At 33.0% G+C, this 23,805-nt stretch overlaps 1 protein-coding gene across 1 annotated transcript; it reads right to left on the bottom strand.

Moving 5' to 3' along the window:
• Positions 1-10,839: 10,839 nt before the first annotated feature.
• On the bottom strand, positions 10,840-15,164 carry IleRS (Isoleucyl-tRNA synthetase). Its single transcript, XM_066733940.1, has one exon. The coding sequence runs from the start codon at positions 15,088-15,090 to the stop codon at positions 11,563-11,565; it is 3,528 nt and encodes a 1,175-aa protein (XP_066590037.1). The 5' UTR covers positions 15,091-15,164; the 3' UTR covers positions 10,840-11,562.
• Positions 15,165-23,805: the final 8,641 nt, after the last annotated feature.

The following is a 23,805-nucleotide window of genomic DNA, read 5'->3' as shown; positions in this document are numbered from 1 at the left end:
TGCGTTTGGGAGATGGAAGGACTAGTGAGGTGCTAGGAACCGTACCCCTAGAGATGGATATCGACGGCAGTTGTCATACCATATACGTACGCGTAGCTCCCCGTCTGGACTATGAAGGCATCTTTGGAATGGACTTTATATATATGTTTGGCCTACAATTGGATTTGGATAGGTTTAAATGGAGAGTTCAGGGAGGACCCTGGCATTCGTTTACCCAGAGCTCCTGAAATCCTCCTTAGTGACAATGGTACCGAATTCATTAATAAGCAGCTTAAGACTTGTATAAGTGAACATGGTATTCGCTTAATAACTACACCCCCTTATTATCCCCGTGCGAATCCTGTCGAAAGAGTGAATCGCGTGATCAAAGGAATGATCTCGTCATTCATAGGTCGGAATCATCGCACGTGGGACGTTTATTTGCATCAGTTCCAATTCGCGATTAATAACTCGTTTCATAGCTCTATTGGGGAGGCTCCAAGCTTTGTCAATTTAGGACGAAGATTGGAAGCCGTCCGCATTGTTCAAAGTTCTGAAAAAGAAGTTAAACATATTGTAAAAACGGACCCCAATCAATGGAACGAGCGTATGCGATGCTTGGAGTTACTCCGAGATTTGGTACAGCAACAAATGGAGAAAGCTAGCCTCCGCCAAGCTCAGTATTATAATCAGGTTCGACGGGAATATAGCTTTCGTGTGGGTGATTTAGTTTGGCGAAAGAGCCACGTTTTATCTTCAGCTGCAAATGATTTCAACGCGAAATTGGCACCAAATTTTACAGGACCGAATCAGATAGTGAGGGTTATTACCCCTACTGTTTACGAACTGTTAGATGCTGATTCGCGCTGTAACCCTAAGGTACACATTAGTAACTTAAAACCTTTTATTTCCGATTTTCCGGAATTCATAACGAATCATACTGAGTCAAGTTTAGAGGAACCTGGTGAGAAAATAACTGAGGTTAGACTCTCTGTTCCCAGGATTAAACCCGTAGCTGCCAGCCGTGCGTCGGAGATCGGAAACTCTACTTGGAGGAAGCGATTGCGACCTCGGAAGTAGAAAATTGGTGGAGGATATTCCTTGTAGTTGTCTGATTATATCTCTCCTTTATAATACCGACTATATATATAATGTGCTTGTGGTAACCTTGATTTTTGTTCACCCCTTTATTTAGAATGTCTTCTCGCAACGAATCTTCCGCCTTAAGCCCGTGTGCAGGCGCTTTAACAGGGCCGGGATTTCAGCCCCATAAGAGGCACTCTATTGGTGCGACCCGGGGATCTTCTGTTGTCCGCGCAGGGACCAATGGACTGCCCGGATCAAGGCCCCACACCCGAGTCTGAGAGCTGATCGGCCCCCTGGTACTGCCGCCCCTTGGTTCAGTCCGAGTCATCTCTTCCGCTGGAGCAGAGGGTCCAGATGTGGACTCGCGGGCCCCTGCCATACCATCGGTGCTACGCTTGCCATGCCTTTGGCCACCGGTTTTATGAGTGCACTGCGCCACTCATAACTGCTTTTTGCCGCCATTGCGGTTGGGCGTTCGAGGAAGAAAATACTTGCCTGAGGTGCAATAATAAAGACCTCAGCTCGCCAATGTGCTCCCGGCCTCGGCATTTATGGTGGACCAATGAGCTGCCGCTACCGGAACACTTTATAAAAAGACGTCCCAGCCAGAGCTGCCAGATCAGCCTATTTGACGCATGCGCAGGATGGTTCTACAGGCTGTGACTCCCAGGACTGGCACAATGTAAAAACATGCCCCGCCACAAAATAATTTTTTTTTCAATTGTAATTGTGAATATTAAACAAACTGCTAATAAATGAGTAAATTTTGAATAATTTCTTGTAATTATTTATTTCTAAACTATAAGTTTACCTATATGATAATTACGTGATTTAAATAGAGCAATAGCATAGAATGATTAGTAATATAGGTATTATAGTTATTAACAAAAGTAAAATAATTTTAAAAAAACAAATATAAATACATGATCCTATTAAGTATATTATAAATATTCAATATACTTTTGGTAGGTTATTCTGTTAAAACATGCTAAGCGTTGTATATATATATGTATTAAAATATTTGTTAAGATGTTTTATATTACATAATTTATTTCTTAGTCTTAATGAAATATATGCATAAATAAATAGAAATTATTAATAACTGGAATATGTGTACACTGGGTCCCTTGTACGGTGCGTGGTACCTTGATGAAGTAAAATCTTCAATTGTTTAAATCTTTCAGTCGTGCTATCGTCATAGCCGTCTTTAAACGTTTGTTTTAATAAATCGGAAAAACGTTAAAAAATGGAGCACATCGATGAAGCAGGACCCAGTGGACTTTCCAGCAGCCCGAAGAGGAGTGGTAAGGTAAGTACCAAAAAATTTGTTCAAAAATTTCGCGATATATGGTTAAATAGCCCTCTTTTTAAACATTGGCTTCAGGCCGTACCTGGAAATTCAACTTTTGCTTTTTGCAAAAGTTGTAATGTTCAGTTACGGTGTGGGGTTTATTACTTTAAACAGCGTGCTCAAACAAAAATGCACGAATGTAGTATACGTAGGTTGATACCAGATAAATTGGAAAACATTACAGATGTAGTCGCGGAATGTAAAAAATTAGAATTAGATGAAAAATTTAAAATCGCGGAAATTAAATTATCAGCATTTTACGCTGAACATAAAATTGCCATTCAGACAGTAGATCATTTAATTCCACTTTTAAAAGATATTTTCCAAGATCAAGAGATAGTAGAACGTTTTACATTGGGTCGTACAAAATGTACGGAAATTATAAAAAATAATTTAGGAACACGAGAGACAGAGAGAACCGTGCAGATTTTACAGAATCAATATTTTTCTATACTGATGGACGAAAGTACTGATAAAACTAATAGTAAATCTCTCTGCATTTTAGTACAATATATTTCTCCCGAGACCGGTAAATTAATTACTGAACTTTTAAAATTATTAGAGATCGACGCAAAAGACAGTTCTGCGGGAAAACTGTATGATGCATTTAAAAATTGTTTAGATTCGTTTAAAATTCCATTTAATAATATAATCGGCTTTGCTTCAGATAACGCCTCAGTTATGATTGGTGCTAGAGATTCATTTTTAACTCGTTTAAAAGATTCTGTACCGCGAGTAATACTTATAAATTGCATCTGCCATATGTCAGCAATAATTGCAAAAAAATGTAGTAAAGAGTTACCATCCGATTGTGAATTTTTAATTAGAAGCGTAGCAACCTTTATATCTTCAAGTCCGAAACGTTCTGCTATCTTACAAGATTTTCAAGAATACTGTAACGTAGAAACGCGAAAATTAATTAAATTATCTGGAACGCGATGGCTTACAACACAAAAGCGTGTTTGTAGACTTCTTGAGAATTGGAATCCGTTAAAATTATTTTTCCAGGATGCTTGGCTTGATGCAAAAATAGAATCTGCGGAAAAAATTTTATTATGTTTCAACGAAAAGCTTAAGTCATATTTCTTTTTTCTAAATTACGCATTAACAATATTTAATAAATTTAACGCCACTTTTCAAGGTAGAGAAACATTAATTAATAAATATGCTATAATAAGCGTAAGCTTTATGCGGCAATTTGCTCAAAATTGCATTAAGCCGGAACATTTAGATAATATTTCTGAATTAGATTATTCAGATTCCGAAATTTATTTGCCTATCACCGACGTATTCTTTGGCTCTGAATGTAAAAAATTATTTCAAACTTTGCCTAGTGAGAAATCGGAAAATATTCAAATTAATTGTTTCAATTTTTATAAAGTTGCACTGCGGGAGATGCACCAACGGTTACCCATTAAAGATTCATTTTTTTCAAAATTAAATTTCCTTAGTCCAGATGTGGCACTGGACCAACGTATAAGAATTAATAAAATTACAGATTTAAACCCGGTTCTGACTTGTTTACCAAATGTGTTTCAGCAAAATGAAGTAGATTTAGAATGACGTAATTTGCCTTTATTAGATCATGATATTAAAGAAAAACTAAGAACATTAAATGTTGTTGATTTTTGGCACGAAGTTGGTTTAATAACAGATTTTAATGATACCGCGATGTTTCCAAATTTAAAAAAAATTGCAAATATGGTTTTGTCGTTGCCACATTCAAATGCAGAGGCAAAACGAATCTTCTCAATTGTAAATGACATACGTACTAATAAAAGAAACGCGATTTCATCGGATTTGTTAAATGCTATTTGCAAGATTCGTTCTTCATTTCAAGCTCATAATAACACTTGTTTAACATTCAAAGTAGATTCTCGTCATTTAGAATTACACAACAGTGAAATTTTATATTAAATTTAAAGTAGCGTAGCTGATTCAAAAATTTAACTTGAAATCATTATTTTACATTCAGAATTCCATTTTACCCTTACTATACTTTCATTCTGATAATAATCTTTTAAACACTTACTTACTGCTTTCAACCTGTAATGCTTCTCCTTTTGTTCTTGCTTTAAGCCGTTATTCTATCCTTCAAATATTCCGAAGTGTTGTTTCTAAATTTTCCTTCACCAATTAGATTACAATCACCCATAATAGCACACATGACGAAAAGTTGACTCTAAGTGAGCTTTTCAGTCATCTGCGTTGTTAGGAGCTGCTCTTTATGTTTAAATACTGTCAATTAGATACTTATAAATTCATAACATAAATACTGATGATTCGCATCAAAATATACTGTCTATACACAATAAGTTATTTGTTTTTCTAACTTTACAGCTGCTATCACCTTCGGTTTATTTACTTTTAGTTCTATATTACATAAAAACAGCATGCAAAGAAAAAATATATCTATTATTTCGATTCAATTATTTCTCCAGTTTTAATTACTGATTATAGTATAAAATTTTGTTAAGCATGTAGAAACGTTTATATTTTTTCTTTCTCTCCCTAAAGATTGCAACACCTTGTCGCTGGTGGGAGAGCTTACAATCCTTGAAACCCTTCATCCTTTCCCAAACAAATCGTGATTTATAGAATATATAATTATTGTAATAATCCTGCGGATTGATTTGATGTAGCATTTACTTTCATTTTAAAATCTTTTAAACAAGCACGAAAGGGTTTTTGGGTTTAACTAAGAAGCAATCTATGCTGTTTTTTCAATGCTTTCTTTTGGTGTTAGGACTTATACTCCAAGCTTATGTACATCTTCTATCTTTCTTTATAAATTGAAATGTCTTATAAATATACGGTCCGCAACGAAAATGATTCAGATCATAAACATAAAATTTTGTTTATCTTTGATACTAGAAGATATACCAACATTATTTGTTATAGAAACATATTGATTGCAAATTTAAAGATGTTTCAAAAAGGTTTTAAACACAATAATTAATTTCTGTTCTAAGTGCGAAAGTAAATTGAATTGTGTCCACGGTCTAAGGCATTTTATCAGTGTAAGAGTCTTTTATAGACAATATATTTCAGCAGCACTATCGAGAATTCGAAGGAAAGGGGTACACAACAGCTATGCATGATCAGCATAGGTGTGATTTGAACTTCGGGAGACTTCGGCGTTAGAAGAAGAGCGACTACCGCTAACCAACACATTTTTAAATGTCATCCGTGTAAAGTGATGCTGCGTTTACCCAAAAATTCGAAGCAAATAAAAATCCTTTTCCTAAATTAGTTTTTAATATTTATAAAATGCTTATATGTAGCTATTAATTTATTAGATTTGGTAATAAATACAAAAAATGCGTTCTTATTATAACTAATAATGAGTTGAGGTATAATAAACTCAATGTTTTTATATTAATCTGTTAACAAATGCATTTATTTATTTATTATTGAGTCCAATAAGTTAATGGTTATTAAAAAAAAAATCGTTGTAAAGAAAAAAATATTAACCTCTGCCAAGAATCGAACCCGAGCCCGCCGCGTGACAAACGGCAACCTTACCTTCTGCGCTACAGCGCTCATTTGGTGGGTCAAAAGCAACTCGGTCAGCGGTCTTTTAAAGACTGACTACAATTCTTTCATTAACTCGTCATAAACTATCAAGAATTAGCTGTAATAATAAATACATTTATTTACACAGCATTATTGCACTAAATTTATTGTTTTTAATTTGAAGCATACATTTTGAATTAAGATATGAGAGTTTAAGGGTAATAATGCAGTACTCTAAATACAAAATTATTCATATGCTCAACCATCATAAATTATTCGATTACAGGTAACGTATATTATAATATTACTTAATTAATTTATGACAATGGAGCATATGAATAGTTTTGTATTTAGAGTACTGTATGCGGTTACCCTTAAACTATCGTATCTTCATGCAAAATGTATGCTTCAAATTAAAAACATAATAAATTTAGTGCAATAATGCGGTGCAAATAAATGTACTTATTATTACAGCTAATTCTTGATAGTTTATGACGAGTTAATGAAAGAATTGTAGTCAGTCTTTAAAAGACCGAGTTGCTCTTGACCCACCAAATGAGCGCTGTAGCGCAGAAGGTAAGGTTGCCGTTTGTCACGCGGCGGGCTCGGGTTCGATTCTTGGCAGAGGTTAATATTTTTTTCTTTACAACGATTTTTTTTTTAATAACCATTAACTTATTGGACTCAATAATAAATAAATAAATGCATTTGTTAACAGATTAATATAAAAACATGAGTTTATTATACCTCAACTCATTATTAGTTATAATAAGAACGCATTTTTTGTATTTATTACCGAATCTAATAAATTAATAGCTACATATAAGCATTTTATAAATATTAAAAACTAATTTAGGAAAAGGATTTTTATTTGCTTCGAATTTTTGGGTAAACGCAGCATCACTTCACACGGATGACATTTAAAAATGAGTTGGTTAGCGGTAGTCGCTCTTCTTCTAACGCCGAAGTCTCCCGAAAAGTTCAAATCACACCTATGCTGACCATGCATAGCTGTTGTGTACCCATTTCTTTGGAATTCTCGATAGTGCCGCTGACTAACGGCTAACTTCATTTTCGTTACTGAGGGCTGGAATCTGGCATCATAATGCCGTCAGTGTACTATTGTTAGAAAGGGCCCCATTGCATTTTGAGTCGAGCCTGAGCGACCGTCGAATTGCGTCTTGCGCATGCGTCAAATAAGCTGATCTGGCAGCTCTGCGGCTGCGTGTTGAATTTATAACTATTAAAAGTACGCAAATTGCAATATTATTTTCCCTATTGTAGTTCTGCTGCTAAAAATAAATATGCGTACGAATACAATACTATTTACCATTCCCATCGCACGAAAGTTATACCTGTAATTATATACTTATATATATGCTTTAATGTTGTAGACTGTTTCAAGGATCAAATGACAGATTCTTAATAGATTTCCACATCACCCAGGAGGTACTATTAATGATGCATTTTTTTTGTAAGTGGTATCCCCAGTAGGTCTAATCCACTGTAATTGACAACAAGAGAAGTTAAAACTTAATTTGGTTTATATGTTATGACTGGAGGAACTAACGAAGAAGTATCTATTTCGATGTTAGTTAAATATGTTCTTATAAGAGCAGTCAAAGTGAAATCATTTATGGAAGACCGTAAATCATTCTTGATTTGTTTCATTTTAGAAAACGAACATTCACACAAATAGGTGGATCCAAACATAGAAAATATCCTGAGCCCAAAACTTCTTAGAAAAGGATATTTGTCTTTTGGCAAGGTTTTGAAAATTTCTAATGAGTTCTGAAATTTATTTTTTAAATAATGCAGAGAAATATCATTTTGTAAGTCGCAAAGTTCTTCCCGTAAGGTTACATTTAGCTCTTTAATAGGTACAAAGAAGACATTTTCATATAAAATTAAATCCTTTCTAAGAGCTTGCAAATCTTTAAAACGAGTAGTGAATTCTTCAATAATCGATTGAAGGATATAGAAGTGTTTCTTAAAGTCGCAAGTATTTGGAGCAGATTCTTCCAGTAAATATTTACATGCGGGAAAGTGATAAAAGCTATTATGTATATGAAATCATGCATAAGCATATTTAATTTTGCTATGAAGGCATCGATATGACTGACTAATTGAGAAATAGATTGTTTTGATGTTTGCAATTAATAATTTAAGGTGTTAAGATGATTTGTTAAATCTGTTATTGACGCTAGCTCACATAGGGAATCTATATCTTCTAAAAATGATTTGAACTCATTATACATTGCTGATGTCATTGCTATACTTTGCATGAACATCATTATTTCATTCTTTAAAGCGAAAAACCTTTCTAAACATTGCCCTGCAATAAGCCAACGAACATCAAAATATAAAGGTATATCCTTATAGAGTGAATCATGCTCAGCTAAAAATAATTTAAATTTACGATGAGTTAATTATCTATTTCCTCCTTTAATGAAATTTATAATTTTTGTGACCATTTTCATTGCAGCAATAATCTTTATTGCTTTGCCAGATAATGCTTCTTGGTGAATAATGCAATGGATTAAAGGAACTTTTATATTTCTTTGAAATAGCTCCCCAGCACAAATCCTATTCTAGATCCTACCATAGACGGTGCACCATTCGTAACGATGCATGACCACTTGCAAAAATTAATATTAAATTTTTCAAAAGTGTTTACTACCGCGCTAAAAATATCTGCGGCTGTCGTTGTACCATGTAACGGGAAGAAATCTAATAACTCTTCAGTATAAGAAAAGTCATCTTGTACAATGCGCATAAACATACTTAATTGACTGACATGACGGTTGTCAGTACTTTCGTCAAGGCACAATGAAAAATATACACACGACTGTAGCAGAGATTTCAATTTTTCTTCAATAGAACCAGCTATTACTTGCACTCTGGAAGCAACCGTTTTATCGCTCAATGGAATTTGAAGAACATCATCAACCGTCAAAGATCCTCCAAATGTATTTACTGCTTTAAGAAGACACGATTTAATAAATTCGCCATCAACAAAAGGCTTACCACGTAGAGCAATAAGCAAAGAAATATCGTAGGAAGCTTTACGAGCAAATGAGGATGTTTGGGCAGCAATATCCAAATTTGGAGGTTCATCAGAATATTGTTTAAGAACTAATTTCAATCCTTCTATTAAATTTCGTCTTTCATCATCTTTATAAATTGAATGATTATATTTCGACATATGCTTTGAAAAATAATGTTTTTCTATAGTAAATTTAGAAACTATGGATGGCTCATAATGGCAAATCAGACATACCGTTTTGTTGGATATATAAGCGAAGAATTTGTCTTCCCAGCAACTGTTGAAACGCTGATTATATTTTTGAATTCCACTCATTTTATCACTCTAACTGTCAATAAATTAGAGAATTCCAACACAAAACCAGCAAAACCAAGGAAGAAATCGATATCACTTGCTTTCAAAAGAAATCAATTTTTGATGAACAAAAGAAAGAAGAGAAGATTTATTTCGACCTCTAAATTGCAAAATCGCACAACCGGAGACCTAATCGACTAATCCGTTCTAATGACCGTTTATTGTGACACTTTAAACGGCAATAATCATCTATTGAACAACTGCTTATATTTGGCAATGTCAATAATATTGTTGTTATACTGAAAAAGTTCGTTGGGAGACTGAAAATGATACTAAAATATTTAAATCTTCTAGTCAACCTCCTGAGTATAATAACAACACAGGGCGTTCGTTAGAAAATAAGTTTCCAGTTGATTATTTCGAAATCCAATAATTTTTCAAAAAATGTTTCATACAAAAGTTTTATGGTTCAAAAGGGGATATAAAATGTTATCATTAGATTGATTTTCAAATTGTGTTTGAAAAACATATGAAGGTCACCTTGAATTTTTCAAATAACCTACTATTTTTTATTGCATATTCTTTTAGCTTATCTCAAGAGCTTTTCAAACCACTATATGAAAGTAACATTCCTTCTAGCAGTTCACTAGATATATCAAATTAAAATTACATGTAGGTGTGAATTTGCTTAAAGTAGTGTGCGTACAGTTGTACACATTCTCATAAAATCGCGTCTTATTTATCATTAAAAACCAGCGAAAGTTTCAAAATTTCTTATAGAACAAAAAATATGCATTCTCCTTGTGAATTAGCTTTAATAACAATAGCTTAACGAATCACCTTCATAATGTCAATTATTAATTGCAAACGTCAAAACAGTCTATTTCTCAATTGATCAGACGTATTAATTCCTTCGGTGCAAATTTTAATGTATGTTTAGGCATGATTTAGTATTTAATACTATTCCTCACATTGCCGTCTGTAAATATTTACTTCAAGAATCTGCTCCAAATACTTGCAACTTTAAGAAGCAATTCTATCTTTTCAGAAATTTTAGGCGCAAAATTTTTTCTGTTTAAATCTACCTATTTGCGGGAATATGTTCACTTTCGAAACTGAAACAAATTAAAAATGATTTACGATTTTCCATGAATGATTCCACTTTGGCTACTCTTAAGAGAACATATTTGACAAACACAGCGAGATAGATACTTCTTTGATAGTTCCTCCAATCACAACATATAAACCAAATTAATTTTTAATTTCTCGTGTTGTCAATTACAGTGGATTAAACCTACTGGGGATACTACTTAAAAAAGATGCATCATTAAAAGTACCTCCTGGGTGATGTGGAAATCTATTAAGAATCTGTCATTTGATTATTGAAACTGTCTACATCATTAAAGTAGATAGGTATATAAGTACAGGTATATCTTTCATGTAAAAAAAATGGTAAATATTATTGTAATTGTACGCATATTTATTTTTAGCAGCAGAACTACAATATGGAAAATAATACTGCAATTTGCGTACTTTTAATAGTTAAAAATTCAATACACAGGGCCATAGCACTATTCTTTTATAGATCGAATAAATTTAATGTTTAATAAAATCAAATAATTACATTAGTGTAACACTTTCGACTTATATTATTTTGTAATAGTATATTTAAAATGACGTTAAGTCTATAAATATGGTACATAATTTATACCAATGTAACATTTTTATTAATATGGAATTTCTTCAGCATAAACAATAATACTATTGCTGATAAACATTAATTTGGTACCACGTGTTTTATCTGAACCATAATAATTACGTGCGCAGCACCTGAACGAGAGTTTAAATTACTTCAAATACTGACATTCTCTAGACTTTGACCCTCTGGCGAAGAACCATAATTATTATCACAAAAAATTACCCACGATTGTTTGTTTTTAAAACTAACATTAGTTTTTTTTCGCTTCACTATTATAAAATTGAGGTGATTAGTTGAAATGTGTGGTATAAGCATATTATATTAATTTATTTTAGCTTATTGTATTAGTGCAGCAGTACAGTGAAAAAAAGACCTGTTACAAAACAGGTTTACACTATTAAGAAAAAATGACTTGAAAACACTTTGAATTTTACATGAATTAATAACAAATACATTTAAATATGTTTTATTTTTTACATTATATAACATGTGTAATACATTTGTTGATAAAAAATACTCCAAAACACAGTACATTATCTTTACAATATAGCAAGTTGTATATATTCAATATGTTTATATATGAAACATATTTCATTTTGACTTAGTTACATATATTGTTTCCCCATGTAAATTAAATATGTCTGTTGCTGCTGTAATTTGGATATCTTTATAATGTAAATTGAATGATATTCCATAAATACCAAATATTGTTTCAATTTCTTTTTGCAATAATTTGTATGTTATGTGATCAAAGCTGTCCTTGGTTTCTAACAAGATTTTTCCTACATTAGACGTAGCCCCATATCTTGGTGCCATTCCTACAAGTTGAACATTCACATATTTATTAGAAGATAATTGATTATTACTTATACTGTTGAAGGTTTGTACGCTTTCAGATACATCGGATTTAACGAGTATAAATTGAATATCAGAACCCTTAATTTTCTGCAAATCCTCTATTAAAACTTTGGAATTTTCTGGCAAATCAATAATATTTTTTTGGGGCGTTTTAGTTGTATTTTCTATAAAATCTTTATAAGAAACAATTATATTATTTAAATTACTTGATTTATCTTTAATATCGTAATAAATAATAGCTTCATCGGACTGTATTAATTGTGCTTTTTTCCGCAATTTCTGTATACGATTAATTATTTCCCTTGCTATACCTTCATTTTGCATACTTTCATCAGGTGTTACATTTAAAAGTAGTAAGATATTTTTTTCACTATGAGCTTCATATTGTTCAGATAATTTTTCAGCAGTATTACCTGTGAAAATAAATTTAATTTTTAAATCTCCTTCATAAATTTTATGACCATTTACTGTAATTTCTTTTAAAATATCAAAATCTTGCAACTGCTGATCTGATAATTCATTAATAGCTTCAGACACTAATTTAAATTCTCCTTTTAATCGGGTTCCGAGTATCTTATGATCGGGAACTGCTTTCAATTTAACACCATATTTTTCTTTATCTGTAGTAAGTATTAGTTCTTTTACATTAAGCTCCTGTAGTATATATTCTTTTACAGACATAATTTCTTTTAATACTTTTTCATCTTGATGAATAACAATAATTTCTGGTAATGGATATTTTATAGGGATATTTTTTCTATCTCTCAAAATTCTGCCTACTTCAATGATAGTTTGCAAATGTGAAATTGCATTTTCAATTTTTTCATTAATCAATTCTTGACGGGAATCAGGTATGATTTGATAATGCACACTTTCCATATTATTTTTAGAAGGTGAAACTAATTTTGATAGCTGTTGAAACATAAATTCAGTCAAAAATGGAGTGAATGGAGCATTAACAAGCACCATTGTATAAATAACAGAAAATAATGTATTCAATGCACTTTCACAATCTTTTTGTCCACATTCACCTTTTATTCTTTTTCTGTTCATTCGAACATACCAATTAGTTAGATTATCAATAAACTTTATTAAGCATGGCACTACAGTGTAAAGCCTATAAGCTTTCATTTCATGTTTAAGAAACCGTAGTAATGTTTGCGTAAATGATAAAATCCAATTATCCATTATATTAGTAGGTGATGTTGTTTGTTCATGAAATATAAATGGTACTTTGTATTCTATTTCAAACTTTTGAATATTTAACAGTAAGAATCTAAATGCATTATACCAAGGTAAAAATACATCTTTGATAATATCTTTAACACCTTCTTCTTTAAACCTTAAATTTTCTGCTCTGACAACTGGAGAGTTAATCAAATATAAACGAAGAGCATCCGCACCATATTTATCTACAATTTCCATTGGATCAGGGTAATTTTTTTTCCTTTTTGACATTTTTTGTCCATCAGATGCTAATATCAATCCATTAGCAATTAAATTTCGAAATGGAGCTTTGTCAAATAAAGCAGTGGATATAACTGAAAGTGTATAAAACCACCCACGTGTTTGATCAATACCTTCAGCAATGAAATCAGCAGGAAAGCTTTCGAGAAAGTCTGTTTTGCACTTAAAGGGAAAGTGCTTTTGAGCATATGGCATAGATCCTGATTCAAACCAACAATCAAAAACTTCTTGTACTCTCCGCAAAGGCGGTTGGTTTGGCCTGTTGGATGGAATTGTTAAATGATCAATGTTTTCACGATGTATATCTCTGATGTTACAACCAGTTAATTCTTTTAATTCTGCAATGCTTCCTACACAAACAATTTCTTTACCATCCTCAGAAATCCATAAAGGAATTGGATTACCCCAATACCTGTTTCTGCTGATTGCCCAATCACGTGCATCTTTTAGCCAATTACCAAATCTTTTTTCTTTCACATATTCAGGTACCCAATATGTTTCACTATTTGCTTTCAATAGATTCTCCTTTATTGATTCAACTCTGACAAACCAAGATGGTACAGCTTTATAAATTAAAGGACTATCAGACCTCCAGCAATATGGATAACTGTGCTTTATACTTCCATTATATACTAATCTCTTCCTTGTTTGAAGATATTTAATTATAGCTTTATCAGCATCTTTGACATATGTATCTAAAAAATCATACACAGGTTCAACAAAATAGCCACGACTGTCTATTGGGCAGACAATTTCTTGATCTTTAGTTATAACACCAGCATTAATACAACATCTGTAATCGTCTTCACCAAAATATGGAGCTTGGTGAACAATGCCTGTACCATTTTCTGCAGTTACATAATTATCATTTAAAACAACAAATGCTCCCTTTTCTTTTAATCTTTTAAAATATGGAAAAAGAGGTTCATAAGATTTTCCTTTAAATTCATAGCCATTCCTCTTCCTTAAGATAGTATAAAGATCACTTGATTTATAAATCAAAGACAATGAACTCTCAAGTAAGATATAAATATTACCAGTCGAATTATCTTTTATTTCAACATATTCAAAATTAGGATTACAGCATAATGCTAAATTACTAGTTAATGTCCATGGCGTAGTTGTCCATGCCAGTAAAAAAGTATTTGGTTCATCTAAAAGAGGGAATGACACTACTACTGACGGATCTATAACATCTTTATAGTTTTGTCCTGATTCAAAATTAGAAATAGGGGTATTACATCCAGTTGAAAATGGCATTACTTTTACACCTTGATATATAAGCCCTTTATTATACAACTCTTTAAAAATCCACCAGATGGATTCCATATACCATGGATATAATGTTTTGTAATCATCTTTAAAATCTATCCATCGTCCAATTCTACTTACAATTCTTTCCCATTCTTCAGCGTACCTCATAACGATTTTTCTACATTCAGCATTGTATGTTGCTATACCCATTTTAGCTACATCTTTAGGCCCTTTAATGTTTAAAGCTCTATCTATTTCAAATTCTACTGGTAGGCCATGGGTATCCCACCCAAACCGTCTTTCCACATGAAGTCCAGACTGATGAGCATATCTAGTCACAATATCCTTAATTGTACCAGCAAGTATGTGACCATAATGAGGCAATCCTGTTGCAAAAGGTGGCCCATCATAGAATGAATATTTAGGTTTTCCTTTTGAATGCTTCAAGCAAGTTTGAAATACATCTAATTCTTTCCATAATATCAAGATTTTTTCTTCCTCTTTTGAAAAATTAATAGTTTCTGGTATTTTTTCCCACATCACACAAACTAAAATAAAATAAGTGTTGATTAAAAATGTGTAAAATTGAGCTAATAAGGCCTGGTCACGTTTAAAACGTTTTATAGAATTGAGGAATAAATTTGGATTAAGAATTAGTTTAGCCGCAGTGATGCAACCGACGAACTGATAATGAATAAAAATCACTAGATAGTTATTGCATTGGTCACTAGGTCACTAGGCCTCGGGAATCAGCGACATCAGCGTTACACGCCGCCCACGCCGCACAGTAGTTGAGTTCGGAATTAAACTCTTTTCACTCCGACGGAGCTTTCCCTAGAATTCCCTATTCACTCCGTCTAGTAATTCTGTGTCCGGGAGCAAGTTAGAGAGTGAATAGGGAATATGGAAGAGCTGTGATAGCTAATTGCTATTCTATCCCCACTTCTAAAAGGAAAATAGGGGTAAGGATAAATAAGAAATATTGGCACTAATTGGGAGCTCCGTCTGACTAGTTTAAGCGGGAAAGAAGCAACATTGACAAATGTTGGTTTCATTATTTTGGAATTAAATTTCAAACGTTTGTTTATATAAATCTAAGGGCCTGATAAAGTAAGTGAAATAAAATTTAAAATAATACAATATCGTGTATAGTTAAAAAATTAATCTTTTATTTCTTTTTAACAGTTGTTATGAATAATGAATTTAGTTCGTGTAGACTCTACCAATTTTAATTTAATTTATTTTGATAAAATAAAAATGGATGTCCTACTGCAAGAAAAAAGTAGTGAGTAGTTTATAAAATTATATTAAAAATATATGGAGGGATAAAGTTGCTACTGGAATTTTTCATTTTTGCTGTACTACTAAATTATTGCAATTAATTGAAAGAAGACAGTTATCAAAATAAATTAAATTAAAATTGGTAGAGTCTACACGAACTATATTCATTATTCATAACAACTGTTAAAAAGAAATAAAAGATTAATTTTTTAACTATACACGATATTGTATTATTTTAAATTTTATTTCACTTACTTTATCAGGCCCTTAGATTTATATAAACAAACGTTTGAAATTTAATTCCAAAATAATGAAACCAACATTTGTCAATTTTGCTTCTTTCCCGCTTAAACTAGTCAGACGGAGCTCCCAATTAGTGCCAATATTTCTTATTTATCCTTACCCCTATTTTCCTTTTAGAAGTGGGGATAGAATAGCAATTAGCTATCACAGCTCTTCCATATTCCCTATTCACTCTCTAACTTGCTCCCGGACACAGAATTACTAGACGGAGTGAATAGGGAATTCTAGGGAAAGCTCCGTCGGAGTGAAAAGAGTTTAATTCCGAACTCAACTAGTAGCAGGGGCTGGGCCTAGCAATCCTAGCATGTACAATGACCGGCAGAAATGGCGTCCTTTGATGCGTTTAGGAACCACGTTTTAGGATCCTTCACTGTATACTCTATTCTGCTAGGCGGAGATAGGGGAATGGAACGCGATAACTATATATAGTAGTTCGTCTATCTCGCTCTAAATGCGTGAGTGCGAGAGAGAGAGAGAGAGAGAGCTTTATACGGCATAGCAGGGCAAGCCAGGCGTCCCAAGGCTTATTTCTATGCAGGGTCTTTTCCTAACAGCGGAGCATAGGAGATTCGTGTTAGTTGACTATAGCACTCGGAATGATCGAATCTGAGAGCGCTGATTGGTCAATATTACGTAGTACCAACAGATAATAAGCCGTTACCAATAGTTGGATAAAAAAAATGAGATTCATCCGCCATATTGGTGTGGAGAATGTTTACATGCTGATCGTAGCAGAAAGAGGTGTAAAATGGAAAAATGTCAAATGTTGTCGTTACTAAAGTAAAAATTGAATACTTTGAATGAAAATGAAGAATATTCGTACTTTCCATTCATTATTTTCAATTTTTACTTTAGTAACCTTACCATTTGACATTTCTCCATTTTATACCTCTTTCTGCTAGGATTAGCAAGTAAACATTCTCCACACCAATATGGCGGATGCATCTAATTTTTTGTATCCAACTATTGGTAACGGCCTATTATATGTTGGTAGTACGCAATATTGACCAATCAGCGCTCTCAGATTCGATCATTCCGAGTGCTATAGTCAACTAACACGAATCTCCTATGCTCCGCTGTTAGGAAAAGACCCTGTATAGAAATAAGCCTTGGGACGCCTGGCTTGCCCTGCTATGCCGTATAAAGCTCTCTCTCTCTCTCGCACTCACGCATTTAGAGCGAGATAGATGAACTACTATAGTTATCGCGTTCCATTCCCCTATCTCCGCCTAGCAGAATAGAGTATACAGTGAAGGATCCTAAAACGCGGTTCCTAAACGCATCAAGGGACGCCATTTCTGCCGGTCATTGTACTTGCCGCCTTTTTTTACAAGCGAAGCTTGTTTTTTGTAGGTATGATAACTACCGTGCATAAACTTGGATTTAGCTGTACCGTCAAAAAAGGCTGGAAAACTGGGGAAAATATCATAAATCCTACGTGCATTTTAGAATATAATCAGAACATGGGGGCAGAGTCGACAATATAGATAGGCAATTGTCTTTGACTGAAACCACTAGAAAGTCTATGAAGTGGTATAGAAAATTTTTCTTCCATTTGGTACATCTATCTCTGGTAAATGCTCACGCATTATATAATCAGCGAGCGGATATTCCACTTTCTTTTCCAAAATTTCGATTGGATGTAATAAGTAATATGCTCGGTATTCATTCCAATCGTCATTCAGCTTCCATCCAATCAAGCAATCTACGATTGACTGGTCGACATTTTGCTGTTCCAATTACCAGTGAAGATTCATCAAAGGTTCTTCAACGTGTGTGTAAATTTTGTTCAATACCGAATAAAAAACGCCGTTCCAGATTCGAATGCGACGTATGTCATGAAACACTCTGCCTTACACCATGCTTCCATGTATATCACACAAAATTGCATCTACCATCATAATGAAATTCATAAGAAAATAAAGAAAACGATCCCTGTGCAAAAAGGGTAGTTTCTAGGGGTAGAAATAAAAAATATTATTATTATCGTCTTCTCCACTCCCGAAAATCTCCATATACAAATTAATATTAAATTTCAAACATTTTAAAAATTTCTCCAATGTTAGCCGCCGGAACGTCTTTTATAAGACGCTATTTCAGATCGCTGTTTTTTGGGGCTTAACATAAACAAATATAAATCATATGCTGCTTTTCAAAGGGTAAAAATGTCGTCAAAACCCCGGCGTTCTAAAGGTTAAAGAAAAACTAATAAAAATTTGAGGATAGTTTTGTTTTCCCTCCATTACTCTCCCTCTATTGATCCAAATAAAAAAAAGCTGGAATAAATGTTGTAGAGCATTAAATTCTCTACAATTTTCATATTTTAAAACATTGCATACCTTTATAATGTAGAAAATAAACGGCAATATAATTGACCATATTAATCTTCTTCTATTAAAATTGGAACATACTTTTATGCTCTATTCTAATTATAAAATTATTTACTTTTTATTACATTTTAAACAATATTAATGAATTCTTTTCCATACCACCAAAGAGGTAGAGTTCCAAGTGAATTATTTTAACCTGGTGTGTCCCCAGTAGATATAATCCAGGAATAATAATAATAATTTTAATTATTATAGCTATGAAATACTATTTTAATATTGGCCTTTTCTCCCGTGAGGCTTCCTTAGTATAGCATTCATCATCATCCTCTGTATATTCATTCTCTTCATCTTCATAAAGTGTAATATTTTTATGACTTGTATCAATTAAAGGGTTTTCTAAAATTTTATTGCAAGCATCCTCATCCTCTATTAGGCTTTGTAAGACTGCAACATTTTCACAAGTCTTTCCAGAGCAATAATGGAACTTTCTAATCCAGCTTTATAGCACCCACATACCTTTCCACATTTTCCTTTACATTTACAAGAAAGTAATTGCAAATTGTTTAATGGTGCTGGATCTTCCGTATTTAATATAGGCTCCAATCCATTAATTATTCTTTGCTATCCCTAGTCAAGTGGATCTTTATAAATATCGAGCCAACTTCGGACCTGATGGTATGTATGTACGAAAAGTATACTGTTTTACAGCCGCAAAAGTGAGCGGTAAAGACCTTACTTTAAAATTGTTGTTTGTTAAACAATTAGTAAAATGTTTATACCGTATGTAAATTAATGTGTCATTCTTATCATTATTAAATAAAGCAACAAATAATTGTTCACTTGCTGCTGCAAAAACATTATTTTCAATTTGACTATAACTAAACAAGGCTATCATTAATTAAAGACGTTATTTTTCTGAATAACATTAATTAATTTAAACATTCCAATATTGTAAATAGCAGGCGTGGTATTATAGTACAGTAGAAGCATGTAGAAATAAAATATCAATTTTAAGTGTACGATAATTAAGCTTCTGGGAGAATAAAATGCCTCTGTAGATCGTTCTCGTGTTGGTTTTTTAAATAAACATTTGTTAAATTATTCCCTAATGCTGTAAGTATACCAAGAATATCAATAATATCTTCACCTATAATTGTAACAGAATCGAATTTCGTAGAATTATATAACGATGTTTAACGATAAATATATCTGCATCCTCTACTGCTTCTTCTACTGTGATATCATTTAATCTGAAATTTTTTGAACATAAATAAAATTATTTTTATTTCTTTTCGTTGAATAAAAAAATTTTTCTTGATTAATTCTTATTAATGTATCTTCCTGAAAAATAATGTCCTTGCATTGATGATTCATAGCACGTCTTAAACTACTGATGCCCACGAGAGTCTCGGTTTCGAGAGTCTTCCAGCGTCTTGTCTCATTTTCGAGATAAGACTCAATACGAGAACAATAACATTTTGCGCAAGATGAGATGAGACTTTTCTTGGTCTCGTCTCGTGTTTGTGCTCAAGTCTCGCAGGTTTTAGGCTTTCGAGTAGGACATGACGCGGCCGATAGTCACAGCGTGTCATATTTACAACCCTCCGTTGACGCGGCGCAAGTATTGACACGCCGCGAAATCGCACCCTTAAAGATGTTTAGTTACCGACAATTTCTATGGTAGCAATAGTCTGATCTTACCGACTAAAGGAACACTACCACCCACAATGAGGAAGACGGGGGGATTTGTTATGCTTAACAGTCTACAACAAACTCGGCTTTAGTATTTTTATATTAACCAATAACAAACTGCCCTAGAAAAGACTCAGATAAGTCAGTCTGTTCAGTAGTCTACTAAAGTTTAGAAGTATTCGGAAATTACAATCAAAATGAGTGGACAGAAAAGAAAGCTGAGTGAATTAGAGGAATTTGAAAGTAAAGAAAATGTTGCAATGCAGCATAAAAGCAAATTCGATGCTTTTTATAAAATTGAATTGGCAGAGTTTACAGGCGATAAACAAAATAGATTAGCCTCTTGCAAGTTATGCATGAAGCCTGTGAAGATTAAATGACAAGTGGCAATACGAGTGGAATAAAGAAAGATTTGAAAAGTAAACATCCCAAAGCATATATGGAATTATTTCCAGATGAAGTAAATTTAAGTGAAAGTACTTCTGGATTTACAATTGATAAAATGTTTAGTGCAAAAGAGGTAAGAGTAGATACTATTTATATACTTCATGTTTGTGTACAGAGTGTAAATAAATGAGTGCATATCACTAAAAAGGGATACTCGCGATGTTAGTTGCGAAAGAATAGTCATGGCCGAAGAAAAATTCGTAAATTTAATTTGCTCGTGTTAATTGTTGAAAATTAGTATTTTTAGATTAAATTCAATCTTTTCGCAGTTGCAAATCGCTGTAACGTCACACAAGTGCCGTTATATTAACATAAGTTTCCATTCATGAATAATATTTAATATTATCCACTAATTTACTCTCAATATCTAACATAGCATATGTGTAATATTCCTTTAATAGTTATTTTTTCCTTCCTTGTACAACACACCAATTCTGCATCATGAGGAATTGAAATTAGTCATCTTTAAATATTAACACGAGCAATTGAACTTCACTGATATTTTCAAAATATATTATAACCTGAATCTAATCTCTCATTAGACAATTTGATTTTTTCATTTGTTTTCAATTACAAAATTTCATTAACGTTATCATATTACCCTGCATTTTAAGCTTCATCAATTAAGTCTAAATTTAATTTATACACGGCCATCGTTGATTGGATGGCACATAAATATCTGCCATTTAATTTTTTTAATCATGAGGAGACGCAGCAATTTTGTAAACAAATATCTGGAGATTTTCCAAAACGTGCTAAATTAAGACGATTGGCCGTAGAACGATTTGCATGAGTACCTGCAAACACAAATGTTAAAAGAAAATTCATCAAAATTATCATTTACGATAGATGGCTGGACATCTATCAGTGGCAAATCGTATTACGGCATAACGGCACATTTTATTGATGACGATTGGGTGCTACAATCCATCACTTTTAATTTTGTCCCGTCTTATGGAAAACATACTGGCAAAGATATTGCCATGACTTTTTTTAAATGTTTAAAAGAAATAGATTTAACCTGCAAAATACAGGGAATAACCATGGATAATCCCGCAGCGAATACGGCCTTCATTAGAGAGCTTGGAATATTAATGCCGGAACTAAATATAGAAAATTGCCATTTTCGGTGTTTTGGTCATATCATAAACTTAGCTATATAAGATTTGTTAAAATTATTAAAGCTTAATTGTGAAGGAGATGAAGAATTAACTGATACTGACAATGAGTCAGAGGAAGATAATTTAAAAAACGAGATTGAAGACAGCTCTAATGCGATAAGTAAAATACGCTCCATTGTTTCGAAAATCAAAAGGTCAGAGCAACTTTTGATTAAGTTCCGAAGTGCGTGTGAGGCGACTGTTGATCCACATCATCTGACATCTGTCTTGAATGTGCCAACACGCTGGAACTCTAGCAATGTTATGTTGCAAACAGCTATCAAATGCAGGCATGGGTTTCACATATTGTGCCAAAATATTACCGACTTAAGGCCGTATACCCTTAATAACGAAGAGTGAACAATGTTAGAAGTCCATAAAATGTTATCAAATTTTCAAATATTGTCAGAAAAGCTTGGAGGAGAAAAATACGTCACCTTACCGATGGTGGTCGTGTGTATCAATTTGTCAATAGACAAATTAGAACAACAAATTTTCGAATGGGACAGAAAAGCCAATAGAACTACTGTTGATGAGCTCCTCATCATAGCATTTCAAGCTGCGAGAGATAAGATTTTAAAACACTACAGAAAAACTAATTGGGTCTATGCTGCAGTTTTAATTCTTGATCCTCGACACAGAATAGAAACCTTTGAGATGACAAAATGGGGCCAAGAATTAAAAACATCTTCTGTTAAAAAATTTGAAGATATGTGCAAAACCTACTTCGATCTATCAGAAGAATCGCAGTAAAAAAAAACAGAGATGGAGAAACAAGACCTTCAACTTATAGAAAAATCAGATTTTATAATCGATTTTGACGCGTTGTACGCAACGAATCAAACATCTACTGAGGACGAATGGAAGCAGGAACTTAAAAAATATTATTCGTTCCCTAGATACGATAAGAACATTGAAATTCTGCAATGGTGGAAAATTAATGCTTCCGAATTTCCCGTTTTAAGCTTAATGGCAAAATATTTTGTAAGTATACCCGCAACATCCGTTCCAGCGGAAAAATTGTTTTCACGCGCGGCGCTGATTATAAAAAACACCGAAATGGCCTAAATAATGAATGTGCACGATATTTAGGTATTATGCCTGAACGATTGGGTGAAAAATAAACAAATTTGCAACCGTGAACAATGAATATTTAAAAATAAGGATTTTCATATTAAAATTTTATATTGTTTATAATTATTTAGTCTATATTATTACTTTTTGTTTATGCTTGTACAGAGCATTGTTTGAAATAGATATATGTTAATACATATAACCCAAATAATCCGATATCCTTTATTGAAAGACATTTATTCTCAATCAGATTTAGATAATTCAACTGGCGAGAGTTACACGAAAAGTGAGACGAGACGAGATTGACACACGCGAGACGAGACTCAAGACGAGCCTTCTTATTTAACTGTCGAGGCAAGACGAGACTTTCCAAAAGTCTCGTCTCGCTAGTCTCATGAGCATCACTATCTTAAACGTTCAGATGATTTGGTACCCGTTAAATTTGTGTTATCTAAATATCTATACGAGTTGAACGTGTTAAAAATTTATGTTTGTTAATTAAAAACGTAGCATGTGCTTCGGAATCCATTTCGAAGACTTCTGCCAACTTCTGCTGTTTGATCCCATAATTTAAAAAAGCATCCATCAGACGGTGCTTTCGGCGTTGCTTACCTAGCGTATAGGTAGGCCGCTTGGTGGGGGAAGCCTTCTCCGCTTGAGAAGTAAGGTCCTTTAAAACATTTATTGATATGCTGAACAGAATATATTTCCCGGAATGTACCAATCTAATGTGATGTTACGTGCTTAGTGGCTATCATTTACATTAAAAATGAATGCAATTTTTTTGTAAAGCTTATTCAACTTGGATGCCCTTTAGACTAAAACGTGATTAATGAACATAGCAATTGTCAAAGTTGAATAAAAATATGGGAAATCGTAAAGAGAAAATACCAATTTTCATATATGTAACGTTTGCTTTGAAAGGATTAATAAACCTTAAGAGCAAAGTAGACTTTACCTTCTATAAT

This window comes from Prorops nasuta, unplaced genomic scaffold (genome assembly GCF_024137725.1).
Source record: "Prorops nasuta isolate Cenicafe-Biocafe unplaced genomic scaffold, Cenicafe_Pnas_1.2 PNAS00011, whole genome shotgun sequence".
Lineage (NCBI taxonomy): Eukaryota > Metazoa > Arthropoda > Insecta > Hymenoptera > Bethylidae > Prorops > Prorops nasuta.
Note: the sequence above shows the minus strand (reverse complement) of the source record. Positions and strands in the feature narration are given on the sequence as shown.